The following is a 21921-nucleotide window of genomic DNA, read 5'->3' as shown; positions in this document are numbered from 1 at the left end:
GAGTTGTAGTTTCATGCAAACCCTTCGGAGGTTACACGTTAGCGTGATATCCGGTGGCGGCAAAGTTGAAGATTGAAAACTATTTTGGAAGCCGCAAAAATAAAAATCTAACAAAATGGCATAATGGGAGGTAACATGAGGTTGTTTTTTTTATTTATTTATTTACACCAGTCACTGGTCCGTTTTGTGTCGAAAAACACACTGAGCTTTGTGGCGACACTTGGCCTTTAAGTCATTCTTGCAAAAACTGAATATTAAACGACCAATATAGTAAAAGTGTAGGCAGACTGGGAGATGATTGGGACCAGTAACATGATATCCCAGTGTGTAAAGCCTTATCAGTTAGATCAATATAGCTTTCCTCTTTTAGTTGTTGAGCCAACAAAGTGTGTGCGCGCGCACGTATGTGTGTGTGTGTGTGTGGGATCCCGTCAGTTTAAAGTTAACAAAGTGATGGTTCACAGTGTATTAGGGTACAAGGGTAGTTTTCTATTACGAATCATTAAACATTTCAACAAAGGCCTTTGAGCTTTTAAGACGTGTTATTTCAATAAACAACTTGCTTCCAAAAAATAGTTAGGAGTTGAAAAGTCATTGAAACTAAAATAAAATATATGAATCTACAAATTACTGCGGAGAATGCAAAACTATTCACTACCATTAAAGTTGTTCCACAATCCACCCCGTGTTCATTCAAAACCTGCATGTATTTCATTTGTTTTATTTTTTTATATCAACACAAAGTAGCACATAATTACGGGTGGGAGAAAAAAATGGCTTTCATAATTTCTTTCGCAATTAAAAATGTGGAAATTGCAAAGTGCATCTTTGATGATTATGTGTGAATTTTTTGGCCTTTATGCAACAACAACAAAAAGTGTTGAGTAAAACCAACACTGCACGCAACCATGAACAAACCATCTGCATGCTGTAAAAATGTGGTGGTGGCAGCATCATGGTGTGGGTTTTCAGCAAAGAGAGAACGTGGGACTGAACAAGCACACAGGAAACCTTGGAAGAAAACTGTGAAATGCTTCAGATTTGAGAGAGCGGATCACCATTCTGAAAGAGTGAACATACAGCCGGCGGTGAAACGGGCCGACTCAAGTCAAAGCATTTCCATGGTCCAGTCAAAGCCTCTAAATATAAGTGAAAATCTCCGCACTACTTTATGTTGGTCTTTTGCATACAGAAAGTTAGAAACAGTTTCTCTATGCTGATTTTGTTCTTACTGAAATATTGTCTCCGTCTTACTTCAGGAGCAAAATATTGGTTAAGGCACCTATATATATATATATGTATGTATATGTGTATATATATATATATATGTATATATTTTACCACAAACTTGCATTATTATTATTATATCTTTAAAATGGCAGCTGTTTGTTCATCTGAAACAAAATGCTCTCTAGAAAACATGCTAGAGAATGCTTAGCAATGTCTTGTTGAGCACGCTTCAGCGCCGACGCAGACCAGTATCGAGTTTCTTTTAAGAAAATGTGTCACTGGGATAAAAGAAAAGAAAAGAAAAAGAAGCTGATCGTTAGCATGAAGTTTAATTGGCTTGTCTTCTGTACTCTCTTCATTATATTCCTGCACAGCATTTTAAAATGGAAAACAGATGACAAAACTCACATCGTTACAAAACACTCGGGTGATAACACAGAAGTAAAAAAAAAAAAAAAAAAACAGCAATATGCTGGAACCTGTTATGCAAGTTTTGGCAGTTATTTGTTTTTTCTTTAGGAGATACTGAAAAAGACAAACATCTGTTTGGTTCAGACCAAAGTGAATCTGGCAGCTGTTGCAGTGAAAACTTTCAAAGTTCAGCATGCGAGGACTCGACGCTACACTAAGAGGTTCATAATTTTCTAGCTAAAAACTATCCGATTTAGCACAGCTGCTAAATCACTTTTTTTTTTTTTTTTTTTTTAAATCACTAAGAAATGTTTTTAGTCTAGTGAATTAAGCGACACGGAGGGTTAAAAGCAGACTTTGCTCCCTTTGTGTTACTACACTCATCATGTTTGACCTGAGTGATCCCACGCTGGCTTGGCTTCAGCCAGGCTTTCCCAGACACAAACACAAACACCTTATGCAGGATTAGCAACCGAGGATCGTGTCATCGGTCTCCGATTTGAGTAACAATTACAGCTCAGTCATGTTCACACGTGCACGTTAGTTATTAAAACGTTGAGAAACATTAAAAGGAGTGAAGTTTCCTCTGGAAATCATGCTGAGATTTGTTTCTTTTTTTTCCTACCAACACTGAAGTAAAAAAAACAAAAAAACAAAAAAAAACACAACTGGAAGATCAATGGATGAGGAATCTGGAGCGATGACCGCGTGTGACAGTAAAAGTGACAGTGGGAATACTTGTGTGCGTAACTCTCCTAAAGCTCCTTAGTGTTTGTGTGTGAAGCCACTTCTCAACAGAAGCAGGTTTAGCGCTTGTATCTACTAACTGAGACGTGAAACTAATTAAACTCTTAGCTTTGTTTTTTTCTCTATCATCTTCCATTAGCAGCACAAACAGACTTACAAGTGGTGTGTGTGTGTGTGTGTGTGCGTGTGTGTGTGTGTGTGTGTGTGTGTGTGAGGTTTCGTGAGGTTAAGCTGGTCTGAAATGTGTTTTTATGTTTCACCATTTCTCCTTGAAAGAAAGTTTCTCCTGAAGCTTTCCTGTCTGGGAGAAGATCCCACATTTCATGCAGAGAAATCCGAGTTCAGTCACGTGATGGGCTTCATCGTCTCCTCACAACTTTGCTTTCTTTCTTTTGTTTGTTTTTACACTTTTCATTCAAACAGTTCCAGAATCTCTTCCGCTTCCTCCTGGGCCCGCCATCACTGGGTCCTCTCGTACTTGCCCAGTTTCTTTGGCTCCTTGCTGGGCATGCACCAGTCGTCTGCCTCTATGGTGCTCTGGTAGTGCCGCAGGGCCGACTTGTTGAAAACAGGAAGTCTCTCCACCGACTCCGAGGACAGGGCCTGGTCAGAAATGTCAGAGAAGAAATAATTACTCTCAGGATCCAATTTCACGAAATATCAATAATGACATCCTGGTTACTTCCTAATTTGCTTTGAAACCTGATTATTTTTAGGTACCTATTTTAGTTTAGTTTAGTTTGCATAGTTAAAATACAAATAAAAGACCTTAAGAGGAAAAATAATAATGAAACAGTCCAGGCAAAGGCAACAGCCTCCACAAAATGTATAATTCGAACAGCAACGCAACACTTCTTCAGCTGATCACAAATTTATGAAATACGATACCACAGAAGAAAATATTTTTGAGGCATACCCGATATCAGTCTGACATTCATCGGATGCAGATGGACGTTGTGTTTTGGTGATTTATCCGAGTGCATTTATAGCTTCAAAAGCGTTGCTGTAAACTGACCCGCTCTCACCTTTAAATATATGACAGCTGAAGTGCCGTAGCCCTCCATGGAGTAGAGCTGCAGGTCTCCCTGGAAGTACTTGGCATAAAGGCGAGAGATGGGAAGACCATAACCAAAACCAGCCTGAAGGTACAAACGAAACAAAAACCATGAGGGTAACTCCTAACAATGTGGCCTGTGCAGATTAAGACGGATTACGCCAACATTACATCTATAAGCTACACCCTGTAAAGGTTTCCCAACACAACACCTCCTTACTCACTTATCTGATGGCGGCTTCAACCCAAACAACATGTGGCCGCCCGCATTCCTTCGCTGCGTAATCAGCTGACTTTGCAACCATGTTTGATTATGTAAAACTATGTGTAGCTTACACAGCGCTACATATTATTTTTACTTTTATTTGGAGCTCAAAATTAAAGCAAGACTTCTCCAAAACAAAACAGAAAATTTCACTTGGATTTTAAGATCGTAAAAAAAACAACAAAAAAAAACATTTGTCAAAAGCAAGAGTGGGCACATTTAATCTTACCAGCGGAGCGTTTCTAGACATGTCCACGTGGACGGGACTGGGAGCCGTGGTGTACATGTAGCTGAAAAGACGTTCGATCTTCCTCAGGGGGACTCCGCCACCTTTGTCCGACATCTGACGTGCAGAGACATGAAACGTTTCCATTTGGAGCCATATTTTTGTATGCTAAATAGTCTGTGTGAACAGCACTGGTTTAACAGCTGGTTTTATACCTTGATAGTGAGGTCCTCAATGCCCAGTGAGACGCGGACTTTAATCGGGGGCAACGACAGGCTCGTCTCGTGTGTCTCTACGGTGGCTCTCATGGCGTTCTGAAGGAAGGAAAATGATGAGAAACTACAGGAAAAACTCAGGGGAGAGTTGTTGTTTTTTTTCCCGTTGTTCGGGTGACGTACCTTGAAGAGTTCAAACAGCATGTGGTAGAGATGCGAAGGAACGTATACGATGTGGATGGGCTGGCCCGGGCTTTTAGCTGGGAGACAATTCATAGCATGCAGTATTGCATAGGGAACAGCACAGATTCACTTTTAACTAGATCTCATTTAAATCTTGCACTATGTTATTTTACATTAACATTTATTCTGCCGGGTGTTCTTTTGCATCAGGTGTTGCAGGTTGGAAGGGACATGGGTGGTATTTAGGCCTTGCAAAGCACAAAACGAGAGCAGACTCTTACTCCATCACAGGTTAGGTATAGTAAAACCTGCTAACAGTCCCAAACGGGATTGCACAAATTTCTTTAGTAGTACTTGTTCTGCTTAATCCTAGGATAAAATAGGATTTGTAGCACAAATTGCCCCAACATGTCAAATCAACCACATATTTAAAATGCTAGAATGTGCTGTTTTGTAGTAGGACGCTGATATTTGCAACTCATCTAAGTTTTCCAATAGTAACCCTAAAAAAATAAAAAAAAATCATTATAAGAGTCTGCATGGTTCAAAAGGAGTTCATTTAGACGCTGACTAGTGGTTTTTGTCAGTCAGCTGACAGGAAACAGACATCCTGACACTCAGTAACAACAACAACAAAAAAAAAAAAAAAAAAAAGGAGAGACTGGTGCTTGCAAAAGACAGAAAAAACTAACGTGTCGAGACAGAGAGAGGAAAAGAGAGAGAGACAGTGAGGTCTGCAGGAGAAGTCTGAAGGAAACAAAGCTGCATGCTAAAAATAGAAAGTATGTAATGCATTTGACTTACAGTTTACCTCCTTTATCTCCATGTCAGGAGAGGTGAGGTAATACTGCTCACACAGCATCTTGGAGGTCTCATAGGCATCTGTAAAGTGACATGACACCAAACCTTGTTACTGCTTTACCAGAATGTCAAACAACCAAAAAACATGGCAACCTGAGCTAAACGGTGAGCATCGGATCCTCTTGTTTTTGTCACGGTGACCAGTTCCCACCATATACACCATGATGACACTACTTCCTGCTTAAAGTACGTGCTCTCACATTGTAATATAATAAGGTCAAACACGGGGTGGTGAAAACAGACCTTTTGTGCGTACAGACAGTAAGTCAGGATCACTTATTACCTTTTACGACCTCCACCACGTCACAGCTGGGGTCGATGCTGCCGATATGTTTGGGATGGGCTGGATTTACGCTGCCGTCGAAGATTAACGCTACGGGAAACACGAAAGAGACATGTTTAAAACGGGTGACGGTTGAAACTAAACTGTGAGTGAATTGAAGTCGATATGTACTGTGAACTTTTTCGCATTTTGCCATATTAAAACTGCAGACTTTGAGGCGTGTATTTGGGATGTTATGCAGCAAGAAATAGGATATGTTTAAAAAAAAAACTCTGAAAAGTGTGGAGTGCATTTGTGATAAGAGCTGACTCTAGTCCCGTCTAGGCCCATGCGTTACAGGTGGAATCGGTGTACAAAATTTCTGTCATACGGAATCTCAGTCGTCATAGCAACATCGATGTGTTAACGCACGCAAATTTTCATGTCAACAATATGTTTCGTTTTTTTGATAGACTTTTATTATACTTTGAAATATACTTTTATTGGCTAAAAGACTAAAGCTCACAAATAACGGTTAAATTAAATACATGAAACAAAATATGGTAACAACTTATCTTGATTTACAAGGGCCCCATTACTGACATGAGTTGCTACTTGATGCGTGTTAGGATCTGTGTCGACTGACTCACAGTTGTTACAGAGTGCAATACTGACTGTGCTGGTTCATGAGCATGCGTGTGGAGATGCGGCTCATGTAGAAGCGGTCCAGGAAGTACTGGACGTTCTGGTTGGTGACGGGGTCCACGCCGAACGCCTCCTTGAACTCCAGCACACCCTGAGCCATGGTGGGCACCACGTTGTTGTGCCGGTTCCGGATGTTCACTAGAGTCTGTGTGAAGCTACGGTTAAGAGAGAATAAAAAGTTCATAACTGAGGGTGCGTGCTTCTCGTTGGGTTCGGCTCATCAGAGATGCTATTTGTTTGATAGACGTTAATGCGCCACAACTGAGTCAGTCACGTATTTGTTTTCATTTGAAACTTGTTAATTAAATAACAGTTAGAAACCTTACTTATAAATGCCGGAATTAAAAAAAACCAAACAGTTAATATCATTAATTACAATGTCTGTGATCTTTTGCACTTCTTGTCCTTAAGTAGCCTTTTCAATAATTAAGCAATTTTTTATGTTTTGATTAGTGTAGGGGCAGTTTTTTACATTTTAAGGTAAAAATAAGCAGTAGTTCTCAAACTTTTTCATTTTTTTCTTTCCACATTATCTTATCTTGTTAAACTCTCAGTTTTGACTCATTGAAAGGAAACATACCCAAAATGGCGAACCAGTAAAATTATATGTTAATGCTCTGTTAGTAACATCTATATAAAAGCCTAAAAAAAATGGTTTGACAGTAACTGCAATGTTTGTGTGACTGCAGTCTCACAGTCATACATACTATTGGCAAAAACTTTTGTTTATTACTATTATGATAATAGACAAAGGAAAATATATTCCTATAAAATCTTGAGTTTGTATCATTTACCAGAGGTTTGAAATTAAACCATCCGATGACAAAAGAAAACCTAAACTACAACCACAAACACTTAGTGAGATGTCTAACACAAGGGCTTACTTTTTTAGGACATCCTTATCGTCCGGATCTTTTTCTAAAAAGTCAACAAGCTCCATCAGACTCTGTGAATACCTGTTGGACACAAAAGGAAATAATAATAAAAACCCCAACATAAATACAAGCTGATGTTTTATGAACAGGAGTGACAATCAAAACAGCAGAAGAATATCTAATCTTCTTCAAAACTTTACACATCACACTGAACGGACTTTGCCATTTCCTCATTAACAATATCTGCCTGTCATGTGCAGGACTTCTTGTGCGGGCCAGGAAAACAAGGGGGCCTGAGTGCTGAGCTCACACTCTCTTACGCTCCGTCAGTGCAAAAAAAAAAAAAAAAAAAAACTAATCTGGGTGAGAGGTGACTCGCTGTGTCACTGACTGCATGTGCTTCTTTCTATGCACTGAGCCTGTCCCTCAAGTCACCTTCAGCTTGTAAAAAAAAAAAAATGCATTCATGTCCATGCGAACAGGCAGATATCTCTGCTGGAATGGACACAGGTATAACATGAAACATCGAGATATTTTGGCTTTAAGAGAAGCCGCTGAGCTCTTCAGTTATGCAGAAACAAAACAAAACTCGACAGAGCATTTAAATGCTTGTATCTGTGGCTCTTACGCTGTTATGTAAACAGCAAAAAACCTGGAGGTAAGATACATGTGTGGAGAGCTGCCCCCAGCTAACGCTTCATGGCGTCCAGTACAAGTACAAACAGTACGCATTTAATTTATTCCACAGTAAGACTGGTTGTCGGCAAATAGAGAATGCTGAGTTGTTGACCAGCAACGATCGCAAACTCTGAAAAGTAACTTCTAACATGAGAATGTATACTTTTTTATACAGGAAAAACCCTTGCACACACACACACGCACGCACACACACATACATCAGTGGTTTTGCACAGCCAAACTGACTTAAAATACCCCCAGACATATGCAGGGATGATCACCTGTTGCTGGAAACTATTACTTTCAGGCATTTCAGTGTTTGGTTTGGACCTCAAACCAAACACTGAAACAAAATGTCATTATGATCATTTTTTGCTACTCATGAGTAGCAAAACAATATCCATTTAAAAATCTGTTCTGTGTCCCAACCAAAACAAAGGAATGTATTATTCACGCTCAAGTTCATTTAAAGGCAAGATTCAAATTTCAAGATTTCTCTAGCATTTTTAGCACATGTTCTACCATAGCATATCTTTTTAGATTGATCAGGATTTAAATATGAAAAAAAAACTGGGATGGATGGATGAATGAGTGATGGACAAATGGTCGGTGGATTAACAAAAGTACGGCTAGATACTAGAGATCTTCAAAAGAATCTAATCGAGGATGAAGTCTTGAATTACAATTTTTTTCATATGCCATTATTCCACTTTTGTCTAAACTAAGAAAATATTTAGATCAAATTACATTTACAGACACCCAGAATAACAATCCAGTACATAGGAAAACAACTCATCCATCAATATTTTTTGGATTATTTTTGGATTTGCTGCAGTTTGAATGAATGTAACCTAATCTTCATGTCTAATTAAAGTGAAGATCATTAAAGCTAAAGATGGTAATAGGGTCGTGACTTTGACAGGATTAAATGCAAGGAAGATTTTCTGTATGGTGTAATCAGAAGAGGACTTTGGTACTGGAAGGAAAGTTCTGCAATCCCACATTTGCATGAACTTAGGATAATGGGAACAACTAACTCCTGAGGTTTGGCAACATGTTTTCTGTCCAGCACAGTGAATCTAAAAGAAGTCCAGGTATCCTACCAGCTTGTCAGGAGCTTTACAGATGGAGTGCCAAGAAGCTTGTCAGGGAGGTAATCAATTTCTTTCATGATGTTGGCCAGTCTAACGGGAAGCTCCTGTCGCAGGAACACAAAGGACGTCTTCTCACATGCATTAGCAGAGCCTGTGGTCACATGAGCGACATCAACAACAATTACAACATCACAACAAAGCAAACTCCTAAACGATACACTTGTACAAATGAATTATGTTTGTACAGATTATCTGGACGTCTCCTAGACAATCATGCAGTCTCTGCCGTTATCTGGGCATTCATTTTGCTAAATTACGACAATAAGTAACGCCAGTTGCGTGTTAGCAGTGTAAATGTATAGTGTGTGTACATGGAGCATATAGCACCACATCAGCCAGGAGCACTTACCGAAGTCAATAAACTGCTTCATTGACAACGGGGAAGGCGAAAACTTGGAAAACCTCTCCACTTGTTTCGGTATCCCAGCTAACGAGCCGTTTTTCAACAAAAACTGGGCGAACCTCATTTTTTTTCCTCCCCTTCAGTGGACCCCAAATGCTAGCAGTGTATCAGGGGCAAGCCGTCCTTTCTGACTCCAGCACAATCCAGTTTAACGATTATTTTTTAGCTAACTGGGCAATAATTCGGCGTCACACCAGTGAAATCCTTCACATCATCCTTCCTAGGCCCGCTCAAGAGCTCAGCAAGAGTGTTTTTCTCTGGCAGTTTCCTTCCATATTTGCGCCCTCTGAATTCAACTTCTAGCGTTGAGCAGTGGGGTATGTTGTTGTCTGCAAGGGGAAGACGTAAGACTGACGTTGAAACCAACCAATCAGCGCTTAGCTGTTCTTCATTGTGGGCGGAGCCCAGCGCCTCTTGGCTGGAACCGAACTGGATGAGCTGTACAATGATAGACCTCTTTATGATAGCATCACCTACCGACCAGTTATCAAAAATCTCAAGTTTACTTTTTTCTATCGTAAGGCATATTTTAAAGCACTAATACTTTGCTCTGATATAATTATTATGGGATACAAACAGTCTGTATTTATAAAGCTGTTTTGTTTAACACATTAGGGCATTATAAAGTTAGTTTTTTTGCACATGGGTGCATGTCAGATCATATCTCATGATAAATTTTATTTATTTCGATTCAGAAAGTAAAACTTATATGGACTCATTACATACAGAAGGATAAATAATCAACGGTTTCTTACATACAGCTAATGAAAACCCAAAATTCTGTTCCTCAGAAAATTAGACCAATGAAAACTGTTTTAAAAACAGACATGTTATGTCATGGCTATAGCCAGCATAGACATGGTGAAGACTACTGACTTGATTGTGCAGGGAAAAATCACTTACAACGAAGGTAAGCTACAAAGTCCATTGCAAAACAGGTAAACTGTTTACAGAGTGACACACCCAAGCATATTGAAAGTTGAGTAACAGGAAAAAAAGTGTGTTGAAAAAATTTGCGCAAATAACAGAGTTATCTTCAACTTTGAGAGGATTGTGACACAAAGTCCACTCCAAGAGTCGGGGGGAGATTCAGCAGCAGCAGCAGGAGTTACAACATAAGGAAGATCCAGGATATATTCTATATGTCTAAATTAAAGCAAATGAAAATTTATATTTAATCCAAAAAAGAGGTGAGAACTCCATTGTTTTTTAGAAAACCTGCTTGATCTGAATGACTTCTTAAAATGAAAGGAAATCTGAAAAATAGCATGCACCAAAATAGAGAAAACTGTTTTCACAGTGGTACGAGCAACGTTCCTTCTGGTCAGGACATTTCATGCTTCACAAGAAGCATGAAGTAAATAAAACAAAAGATGTTTCCTTGCAGTACTCTCAAGAAAACATCGTAGGCTCTTCCATCTTCAGCAATTGTACGGCAATATGATAATAGTTATAAGACACAAACAAAACATGTGTAAGTTAAGTGTTGTCATTTTGAGCTTGCGGTCCCAAGAGTTCCAGTTCTCTGTCCTTGCAGTGCATATTGGTCTTAAAACTTTCGAAGTACATCAGCAAACTGTTTTGATTTTCTGAAGCAGAAAAGTATATTTTTACATATATAGTAGTACCCAAGATATTATCTCAAAATATTATCTCATCATATTTGCAAAGAACTCCATCTTACACGTTTTGTGTCATATTTATTATTTTAAGTAAGCAAATAAATAAATAAATAAATAAATAAATAAATAAATAAACAAATAAATAAATAAATAAAAGGGCAGCTACATCTCCCCAGTGTTGTAATGGCTCTTCTTCAGGCGGCCTCAAGATGGCGGCGTTGCTAGTGACAGCGCGTCCCCAAGATGATGAGGAGGAGGGATTTCCTCTCTTCCTCTTCAACATCACTCCACCTCTTCGCTCCTTCCCGAGGATGCATCGGCGTGCTGTGCACCTGCTTCCAGCCTCGTTTCAGTACAATAACCCATTTTAACTTACTCGTTTACTGGGAACCAAACGAAGCATCCTCTGGTACCAGAGAGGCCTTGATACAAAGAGACTGGAAGCAACCTAACAGAGGATGTGTTGATTTTTTATTTATTTATTTATTTTAGATCGAGATTCAGCAGTGAGACAGCATCTTTGCCGGTGACACATCATTAGCCCCACAAGTGGATAAGGTATGACACTATAATACGGCCGTATATGCGACATATTGAAGCTTTTGTTTATCATTTTCAGCGTTGGAAGTTGTTGTTTTTTTGTCGACGTCACTATAAATGCTCTCATATTTACAGGTTTGTGCGAATGTGCACTAATTTCTAGCTAACAGCGTTCAGTGACAAAGCACACAAATGGTTTCATATTCTTTCATATTGTCTCAGTGTATTGTGTAATTCATAGTACTGCCGTGTAACAAATATAGTTACATTTATGCCAACATTCTTTGATACATTTCTACTTATTTCTATTAAATGTTTTTGCATTGAGCTCCCAATTGTCAGTTTTTGACATTAGGATAAGGTTATGGTTCCACTTGATGCATCCTCATGGACTAAGCTCTGTTTAAATATTTGGCTTGATTTTTTTGTTGTTGTTATTGTTCTGATACATTTTAATCAATCCTCTCAGTTTTCTGGGGGGTAGGGGGCTTGTAAGGACAAGTGTCTGACACACCCAGCTGTGAACAGTTAGACTTGCTTTCTGAAGAGAAGCTCTTCTTCTGTGGTGTGTCATTTATTAGGAGGCGACATATAAAGCAACTGCATACTGTTTCAGTGCCATTTGTGGTTCATTGATCCTCAAAGCCCTCCAGGACACCATGTCGGACAAAAGTGACCTGAAGGCAGAGCTGGAGCGCAAAAAGCAGCGCCTCGCCCAGATCAGGGAGGAGAAGAAAAGGAAGGAGGAGGAGAGGAAGAAGAAAGAGGTAAAGAAAAACAGTACATGAATTTATGTTATGCTTTTTGTCAGGCTGGAGCAACATGAAAAACGGCAGGAGCCGGTGAAGCTGTGAAAAATGTATACCGTAAATCTTTGAAAAAAAACAAAAAACAAAAACCCTCTGAGTTCTCCCTCTATGTGTTTCCCTGGGTGGAGAAGTCGGACAGCCAGCAGAAAACAGAGGTGACGCCAGAAGATTCAGACTTGGACCGCAAGCGCAGGGAGACCGAGGCCCTGCTACAGAGTATCGGCATCTCCCCCGAACCTCCTCTAGGTACGTGGTATTCTGTTTTACAAACAAAACATTTATAAACAATCCTTCGTTTAACCCTTTCATACATAGCGGTCACTACAGTGGACAGCTATCTAAAAGCCATTTTCTTGTGCTTCTTGTGGATTTTTATGCTATAAATGCACACAGACCACTGAAGTGGACACTAATGCATCATAAAATACACTATAAACTGCTGGTCATCAGCTGCAAATGCAAGAAATTATTTTTGTTAAATCCAATATGGCCGACAGACAAAAAAAGCCACGCCAACCGACCCGGTCCCTCCTTCTACTGTAGACGACTCTTACAGGTAAAAAAAAATATTATAACATCAGACAACCCCTAAAGAACAATACTACTGATGTATTTTTCAAATAGTAACTTTGTATTTGGAGACAATTACAATTGATCACCTAAATAAAATAAAATAAAATAAAATAAAAAAAATTCTTTACAAAATTTTTTTCCTACCTGTTTTTATGCCTTAAGAAAATCAAACAAAATTTGGAAAAAAAAAATCCTGACACAAAGGATCATAATTCATGCATGAAACCAGATCTCATTCTCACTGTTAAAAACGAGGCTTTGAATCCTCCCAGAAGTGTCCATCAGCTCCTTAAAGAGTGCTGTTCTCTAGTGGTCCAGGATTGTAACAACACCTTGAACTCCTCTAAAGTGGGTCGCTATTTAAAAAAAAAAAAATAAATTAGCTCTAGTTATTTATAAGTCGTGTGAAACAACAGATTGATGAGAAGCAAAGCAAAAATCCTGCACTGCACCTGGGCCTCTGTTCGCGTTATTTGCTATATGTTTTTGCTCTGACAAAATCCTGTGCTGTGTCTTATACAAGCTTTAAAAACAAGATGGCTTTTGTTACATTTTCCTCCCTCCAGTTCCTACACCCGTGTCCCCCTCTAAATCGGTGAGCACTCCCAGTGAGACGGGAAGTCAAGATTCAGCTGAGGGAGGGGCAGCAGGCAGGTAGGCAAATATTTCCCACCCAGAGGTCAAAGCCAGATGTTCTTCTTTGTCATTTTAAAAAACGAATATAGTGAATGGCATGTGTAGGAACAATGTTTTTGATGCTTTTGTAAGAGATAGGAGACTTAAGGACTGCTGTTTGAAGTGCAAAGGGTTCATAAAAGACATTTTATCTAAAAATGTCAATCACTTCAATGAGGCCTTGACGGTTCACAGAAATATTTCTGTTTTTTTTTTCTTCTTGATATTGGCACAACAGATTTAGGTAAGGATGGCTCCACCAACGGTGAGGTTTCTTCATTGTGTATAAATGTGATATTGGTGTCTTTTCTTTTTTTGTTGTTGTTATCACAGTACTTTGTGTTTTGCTGACCACTGTCTAGTCTTTTGTACATCTAAGACGTTTGCTTTTGTGGAAAGTCTCAAAAGAGAAGTCACAGAGACAGACTAGCAGACACAGTTTCCCCCACAAAGCTGTTCATTACCAAGACTTTTGGTTAAGACACTGTAAATCTTTGAGAAAGCAACATTTATCCAATTTTTAAAAAGCAATCTTTTCTTTTATTATGCCTCACTGGGCCTGAGTGTTTTTGTTTTCTTTCATATAAAGGCAACACAAAATTCAGTGAGATGTGATTTAAAGTTACGTGTCATGTATGCTCCAGGCACTGCAGCATGTTATGTATGTTAATTGCAGAGAAGTGGTGCGGGACGTCAGAGTGTTCTGGTGAAGAAAAAAAAGAAAAAAGTCTGGTCATCAAGTGCTTTCCATTTGCTTACTGTGAGGTCAATGTGTGAGTGACGCCTTCGGATTAGTGATTCATCGATCGGTGTGGCCAGCGGTGGTGTTGGGGGTTGAAGAAGTAGAGAAAGTTAAGCTTTAAGTTTCCATGAGAACAAAATGCTCATTTTGCTAAGTCGTTCATTCGTGTCAGTTTCTATCAATTTGGTGAAGACGACTTCCCCCCTCCAATTCCACCTTGGATGACGACATGCCAATTTGAGCTTCTCCATTTGTGGTTGTGTATGTGTGTGTGTGTGTGTGTCCTTCATAGGTCAGGTTTCTCTAAAAACAAGCCCCAGGCACAGAGCTCAAGGTAAGCATTTTCATGTCAAACCCAGGAAACCCCTTCCTTAACTTTCTGTGGCTGAGGTCCGACTCAGAACAGAAAGGCTTCCACAGTGTTGTCTTTCGACTTGATTTAAAAGACCAACAGAGTGCTGTGTCCCGCCCTTCTCCTCCCCGCTCCTCTCTTGTCCTGTCATAAGCCCTGAAACGTCTCCTCTCTCACATGGGCCGAGCCGCAGAGGTCATTTCAGTTTCCGCAGAGGTGACAGTGCTGCTGAAAGTTGTCACCTGTGCCACAGTTAAAAACAGCCAGCCCGTCAAGCCGAAGGAATCCCATTGATTGGCACTCTTTGTTTCAGAGCTGTGTGACACATGCTGAATGTGTGACGGGTCTGTTTTCTGTTCAGAAATGTATCATCAGGAGGTCTGGTGTGTTATCCTTTTACAGCTGGTGGGTTTCAGTCGAGAAACGCTTTGATTTTCCCCATAACTGATTGGTTGTGTTGCCAAAGCAGCAGAGGAATGCAGCCAGTGAGCTCAGCACTTTTCACTCACTGTTTGTCAAATTTGTTGATTGTGCAAGGCATTTTCAATGCCTCATTTAGCTTTTTATTATTTGTCCATGCTGGAATAATTTACTCTATTACATCCAATGCCTTGCAAAATCCTTCAAAGCCCTTTAACTTTTTTACATTTTCAAGTTGCTGCTGCAAAACTTAATATATCTTTTTTTTGGGGAGGGGGGGTTATTTGCCAGACTGGGGGTCTGCATCCTGTAGCTCCAGAGCCGCAAGCAGCTCTTTGGACTTTCCACTTTAAAATCTTAGCTAAATATTTTAACGAACTAACTAATGTTTTTAAATGTTTATATATTAACAAATGCATGTTTTAGTACGTTTTCCAGTTTTTTTGTCATAAAAATTGCATTAAACAACATTAAAATTAACATTTATAGTAATTACATCTATTTTACTGTCATTCGATTTGAAACTATGTTTTTTATTTATATAGTTCAATCAATATCCTATAGAAGAAAATATATTCATCCTATTTTTGTAAAGTTTTAATTTGTTTTAAAATATAAAAATATAAATAAAATTGGGGTTCTTTAAAAATAACAGCAACACACTTCCTACAGTAAGTGTTTCTTCAATTTTTTCCCCAAAAACTTTATTTAACATTTGGGACTCTGAAGGAGTTTTACTTAGCCAGACTGTGAGCAAAAAAAAATGGCTCTTTGGGTTTAAGGTCACAGACTCCACTGCATTCCTCTGGACTCTCAATCCTTACAGTAAACATGATGGTGATGGCAGCATGTTTTTCTGTCAAAGAGGATGGGAAGACAGATGAACCCAAATGAATCCAAATGCATGCCATGCTTTATAGGTTTTACCAGTACAAAAAAAAGGGGAAAAACATGTTTTTCATTCACACTTATACACTGTTTTTGTGTTGGTCTATCAATATGATCCTAACAAAAATATTTCTTGGTTGTAACATGAAAAAAGTTAAAACGTTTTAAGGGTGGACATGTTTCTGCAAGGTGCTGGTCATTTTTATTTTTTTTGCTTTTGCAGACTTTGCTGTTATATGTTTAAAAAGAAACATTTAAAAAAAAAAAGAAGAAGAAAATGCAGGAGAGAAAAGTGCAAGCTCTTAATAAGTGTGTGTGCTCTCTCATTTATGTGGGAATTAGAGAAAAAAGGTGGACATAAATATCTCCAAAACTAAAAGTTATTTTTTTGTGTCCATTTAAATGAAAATAACTTAGATTAAATAAATTTAGATTAAATATTCAAATTTTATGGATTTTCTGAATTTTAATTTGTTCTTCCTTTTAAATCAAAGAAAAACCTCACAGCATAAAAGCAGAGATCTTCAATGATGCATAGTGGAAGACAGTACAATGTCTCATTACAGGAGACATTTTACTCCAACATGCAGTCTATGTGTGTGTACATGTGGTGTGTTTGTAGGTCCTTCATAAATCTGCCCTGGTGACTGCAAGATGTTTGTAACCATTCGTGTTTTCTCTTGCTCCCTCTGTTGGTGACATTAGGACACTGCAATGGGACACAGACCCCTCTGTGCTGCAGCTGCAGGCTGATTCTGAGCTCGGGTATATCTTTCTCATCTCACTCTTTAAAAAAAACAAAAAAACAAATAGATTAGAAATTGACACAAGGCAGTTTGGGATTTATTTACAATATAATTACAGTCATTAAAATGATTTTTGCTCTCATGCAGGCGCAAGATGCAGAGGCTCGGGGCCTCTAAGATCACACAGGTTGACTTCCTTCCCAAAGAGGTGGTCTCTTACAGCAAGGAGACACAAACACCTGTCAACACCCACCTCTCTGAAGGTATTTATTTATATATGTTCTGAAATATAAATTCCATATTCAGTAAAACGTCTTCACTAAGAAACTAAGCCACTGATCAGGTTTATGCTCTTGACTTTTGCTTAAAGAAGAATAAGGCATCTCTAGGATGGTTTTTAAATAATGTCTACATATCATACATACGTAAATATATACACTTGTACATGTACCTTAGCATATGTCAGATGAAGTCTCTTGATATACTAATTGCACGTCTTAAACAGAAATTTGCTGTTAAGTGCAAACGCCGCTGCGATTTTATTTGGAGTTGATGCCCGTAAAAAAAAAATAGCAGTTTTCCTGTTTTGAGTGCATGGTCTGAGTCTGTAGAGAGCACGAGACCACATGTGCATCCATGCGAAAATGTGCATATTTGGGTGCCTGCGAGTGGGCGTTTGCATGTGTGCAGAGCTGCGGCTACTAAACACATCCATATGGCCAAAATCTGAGCTTTGCTCCCGCGTCGGAACAGGAAGAACATCCGTGATTTTAGGCGTAAAGGTTTGAAGCGTTTTTTTTTTTTTTGTCTGGACCTAAACTGGTATTTTGGATCGAGGACGGTTGGAGTTGCTCCATGCAATTAGATGTTTTGTTTTCTCTGCCAGTGGTTAATGCTGATATTTTGCGTGGAAATGTTCCCTTGATGTGCTGGAAGGCCAATAGAAAGAATTCTTCTCAAATCTGCTCACACACACATATCCACACACTCACACAAACACACGCACACACACACTCTCTCCCTATCGTTTTCTCTATCTCCCCTTCTCTCGCTGCCAACACAGCTGGCAGCCATGTGACTGTAAAGGGTTGTACTTCCTGCTTCCTGTCATTATAATAGATGGTCTGCTGTTGATTCCTCTGCCCCCCCCACCTCCACCCCTTTAACCGGCAACCACCGAGCACATACACACGTCTGTCCTGATCTGCATCCTAATGGCCTGCTGCAGCTCCCCTCATTTCCTCGGCAGCCCCAGGAATAGATCACATATTCAACAAGTGCACGTGCGCCGACTCATGCTTACACACGTGCTAACGTATATTGCCCAGCGGAATCACAATCCGTCGCTCTCGGTCACGTTTGCTTACACATACGAGGGCTTGACAAACAATACCTGACGCTTGATGCAGTCTAACAAGCGGGTTTATCTGAGTCAGGTAGCCGGGGCTGGCGTAAAAACAAACCCGCCTGCAGCGACGTTTTGTGTCTTTTTTTATTTAGATGCATTTGTTCTCGGTCTCCGTGAGGGTTCAGGAGGTCTGAGTGTGTCTGTGTGCATGTAAGCCTGCATGCATGAGAACATCTGGGAACCAGAGCAGAGTTATGGTGGTCTTCTGGGAGGTGACCCTGGTCTCAGGAGCCCCTTTCTTTTGCAGACTACCACAAAGCTTGTGTGTCTAGAGGAAAAGGGAAAAGAAAAAAAAAAAAAATTGAGACGGTAGCACCTGCCTGCTTCTGTGGCTGTTTGTTTGTTCAGGTCTGTTCCTTTTTGGAGGGATCATGAACCCAGCTTACGAAACAAATCTTGGCTTATGGTTACAGATGGATTTTTTTTGTGTGCTTGAGCTACAAATTTTAGCTTGTCCCTCAGGTGGGCTGCATTTGAGATTGCGATATTGTGCGGATATAAGATCTTTAGGTTTTTATGCTTGACCGATCCTGATCAGTGACGTTAGCGCTTTCTGATCACACACGTCGTGCCACAGTTCGTACACCAACCTTCATCCACTTACATATATTGTCCTCCTCCCTGTGTTTTTCCTGACCATTGGTCACAGTCTGCTTGGAATAACTGAAGACCATTGATCTGGAAGGCTAAAGTCTGGCATGTTGCTGTTAAGCCAGATTTCTGTTAGACAAAGAATGGCACAGTTTTTCATCTCTGCAGAAACTCTTAACCTCAGATCTAACAAATCCACTTTCTTACCCAGTGAGTGGACATTGGCCAGAAAGAGAGTCAGAATTGGTGGCTTCCTCGGCATCAGCTGGGTCAACACGCCCACCCGTTTCCCCTTCTTCTGTTTTCGGGAACGTTTCCTTTTGACAGTTGGTCCTCGCACCCAGTGGTGCAAAAAGTGGGTATGCAGCGCATGCAACGCATAGGGGCGCAGCACCATAGGGGGCGCCAAAACCCCGTCTGGAGGGTGCCGATTATGTTTTCCCATACACTTCAGCGCGCCTTACGCTCCTTCACCTCACGCACATAATGAGGTAAATCTAGCGCGAGTCTCACCCTTAACGTATCCTCACCTCGGGGGGGCGAGCGCATGTTTTCTACGCTGACGTTCCTTCCTTTTTTGGGGGGGGAGGGGGGGCGATTTATGTTTTCACATCCACCTGAATAATGTGCAGTTGCGCCACTGCTCGCACCCTGCTGTCCAGTCCATTGTCCTCAAGAGCCGCTGTCTCCCAAGTGTGGATTTCAGCCTTGGTGATATATTAACAGTTGAACTGTCTCTTATGGCCATCAGCTAAGCAGAGCTGCATTCAGTCATAAAGTTTGTTTTTATTCAAACTTCAGCAGTTTTCTAGTTGTTCTGCTGAGGTAGTGACATCACGTGAATTGATGTCACAAAGAGAATTGATGTCACTCTTATGGAGCAAGAGTGACATCACAAAGCTACACCGTCATAACCACTGCAGAAGTCGGAGAGCAAGAACAAGGATCATCACCAATTTCTAAAAAAACGAACCAACAATGAGTGAGAGCAGTAAGGCCATAGCTAGAGAGACGGAGAGACTCCATGGCATCCTGAAAGATGTCAGCAAGATGTCAGGAGAGAGAGAGGCTCTGATTAAATCAAATGAAGAGCTGAAGATGAAAAAGGAACAGACTGCATTTGAGAAAGACAAGCTGCTTCGGGAAAAAGATGAAGAATTAAAAAAACGATTCAAAGAAAACAAAACTTTAAATGAGGACATCACCACCCTGGAGCAGAGAAACACAGCCCTGGAGAAGGAAAACACTGCTCTGGAGCAGAGCAACACCGCTCTGGAGCAGAGAAACGCTGCCCTGGAGCAAACAAACACCGCCCAGGAGCAAATAGACGACACTATGGAGGAGATAAACACCACACAGAAGCAAATTAACAACACCCTGGAGCGCAGAAACAACACCCTGGAAGAGAGAAACACCACCCTGAAGCTGAAAAAGTCCACTCTGGCACATAAAATCAACATGCTGGGTCATGAAAACACCGCCCTGGAGCAGACAATCACCGCAGTGGAGCAGAAATACAAGGCCCTGGAAAAGGAAAAGATCGCCCTGGAGCAGAGAAACACCGCCCTGGAGCAGACAAACATCGCCCAGGAGCAGATAGGCAACGCTCTGGGGGAGGTGAACGCCAACCTGGTGCAGAAAAACGAAGCTCTGGAGCAGAGACTCACCGAAGTGGAGCACAAATACACGACCCTCGAGCAGAGAGACACCACCCTGGGACAAAGCAATATGAACCTGGTGCAGAGAAACACTACCCTGGTGCAGAGAAACGCCGTCCTGGAGAAGAGATGTGTCGCCCTGAAGCAGAGAAATGCCGTCCTGGAGCAGAGAAATGCCACCCTGGAGCAGACAAACACTGTCCTGGAGCAGATCAACGCTGCCCTGGAGAAGGAAAAGACCGAACTGGAGCAGAATTACACCGAACTGGAGGAGGATTACAACGATCAGCTGGAGAAAACCAACGAGCTGCTGGAGAAACACGAAATCCTCAGACAGGAAAACAACATCCTGGAGGAGGAAAATGACGCGCTGAAGGTGAATCGCATCGTCCTCCAGCAGAGAAGCCTCGCCTTGCAGCAGCAAAACACTGCTTTGGAGCAGCAAAACACCGCCTTGGAGCGTGAAAGGACTGAACTGCAGCTTGAAATGGAGCAGCTGAACAATAGGCTGAGGGACAGAAAGCAGCAGCAGAACCAGCAGCCATCTGAAGAAACCCACGAAGACAGCCAGTCGGTTACAGACCAGCCACAGGAGCAGCCATCTGTATTAAGACGTGTGGTCGGAGGCCTCACCAACACACTTGTCAAAATGTATAAAACAGACACTCTGAGGTACTGGGTTCAACCCTGGTACTTTTAAATAAAAAGTGTCATGAGGTCTCCAAGCTTCAGGCTTGATTGTCGGTGGCAGAAAAGCTTGAGGACAGCAGGACTGCGGTGTCAGCGGAGCTTGACACTTGGGGACTGATGGTGGAAGAGCTAATCACTTGAAAGATGTTGGCAGGAGAGTTTGAGGCCCGCAGGACTGCGGTGCTATGAGAACTTCACGCCATCGAACTCAGGTCATTGTGGTGATTGAATGAATTATGTTTATGTCCACTGGGTGGCGAGCATGAGTTTATGTGAATGCATAAATGTAAAGAATAGAACAACAGAAGAAGACAGTCACATTTTTTGATATTGAAAAATCAAAAAATGATTTTTCAATCATTTCAATCATGCTTCCAAAGCATGGAAGGAGGCCTTCCATGCTTTGGAAGGCCTCCTTCCAAACCATGGAATAAAAGGGAAAATGTTTAATTGGATTAAGGATTTTTTAAAGAATAGAACGATAGAAGTAAGAGTTGGGGTAAATTGTTCAAATATTTATGCTATACAAAATGGAATTCCACAAGGTAATGTATGTAGTCCGTTGCTTTTTAATATAATAATTAATGATATTTTTGATAATTTAGATTTTAGAATTAGTAAAGCATTACATGCAGATGATGGGGCATTATGGGAGAGAGGAGGCAATATTAGTATTTAAAAAAAATAGAATGAAATCAGCAGTTAATAAGGTTGAATTATGGTCACATGAATGGGGGTTTCATTTGTCTGTTGAGAAGACACAAGTAATATGTTTTTCAAAGAAAAGGGTTAATCCTACAGTAGATCTTAGGTTATATGGGCAAAATTTAAAACAAATAAATATTGTAAGGTAAGGTTTGATGAAAAACTTTCATTTAAGATGCATATACAGAAGATTATTGATAAATGTAAAAAAGGTATTAATATACTGAGATGTT

General features: G+C 40.4%; 2 protein-coding genes across 2 annotated transcripts; one reads left to right on the top strand and one right to left on the bottom strand.

Annotated features, from left to right (window-relative positions):
• Positions 1-1540: 1540 nt before the first annotated feature.
• Positions 1541-9613, bottom strand: pdk4 (pyruvate dehydrogenase kinase, isozyme 4). Its single transcript, XM_014997405.2, has 11 exons — positions 9216-9613; positions 8816-8957; positions 7044-7115; positions 6130-6314; positions 5476-5565; positions 5136-5213; positions 4332-4408; positions 4149-4247; positions 3937-4050; positions 3414-3527; positions 1541-2991 (listed from the first exon to the last, which is right to left on the bottom strand). Exons 1-11 carry the CDS (start codon positions 9331-9333, stop codon positions 2848-2850), a joined length of 1233 nt encoding a protein of 410 aa, XP_014852891.2. The 5' UTR covers positions 9334-9613; the 3' UTR covers positions 1541-2847.
• Positions 9614-19613: 10000 nt separating this feature from the next.
• LOC148156410 (uncharacterized) lies at positions 19614-20993 on the top strand. The gene has a single exon (XM_088009954.1). The coding sequence runs from the start codon at positions 19614-19616 to the stop codon at positions 20991-20993; it is 1380 nt and encodes a 459-aa protein (XP_087866080.1).
• The last annotated feature ends 928 nt before the right edge of the window (positions 20994-21921 follow it).

This window comes from Poecilia mexicana, unplaced genomic scaffold, assembly GCF_051168715.1.
Source record: "Poecilia mexicana isolate PSO_F unplaced genomic scaffold, ASM5116871v1 scaffold_11, whole genome shotgun sequence".
NCBI classification, from domain to species: Eukaryota; Metazoa; Chordata; class Actinopteri; order Cyprinodontiformes; family Poeciliidae; genus Poecilia; species Poecilia mexicana.
Note: the sequence above shows the minus strand (reverse complement) of the source record. Positions and strands in the feature narration are given on the sequence as shown.

Bases quoted from the DNA above. Each gene is read 5' to 3' on its own strand.
- pdk4 (XM_014997405.2), bottom strand. From the start codon at position 9,333: ATGAGGTTCGCCCAGTTTTTGTTGAAAAACGGCTCGTTAGCTGGGATA. The intron at 6,315-7,043 runs GTAAGCCCTTGT...TCTTAACCGTAG, and splicing joins GATAAGGATGTCCTAAAAAA to CTTCACACAGACTCTAGTGA. The intron at 4,409-5,135 runs GTAAGTCAAATG...ATTGTCTCCCAG, and splicing joins GGAGATAAAGGAGGTAAACT to CTAAAAGCCCGGGCCAGCCC.
- LOC148156410 (XM_088009954.1), top strand. From the start codon at position 19,614: ATGAGTGAGAGCAGTAAGGCCATAGCTAGAGAGACGGAGAGACTCCAT.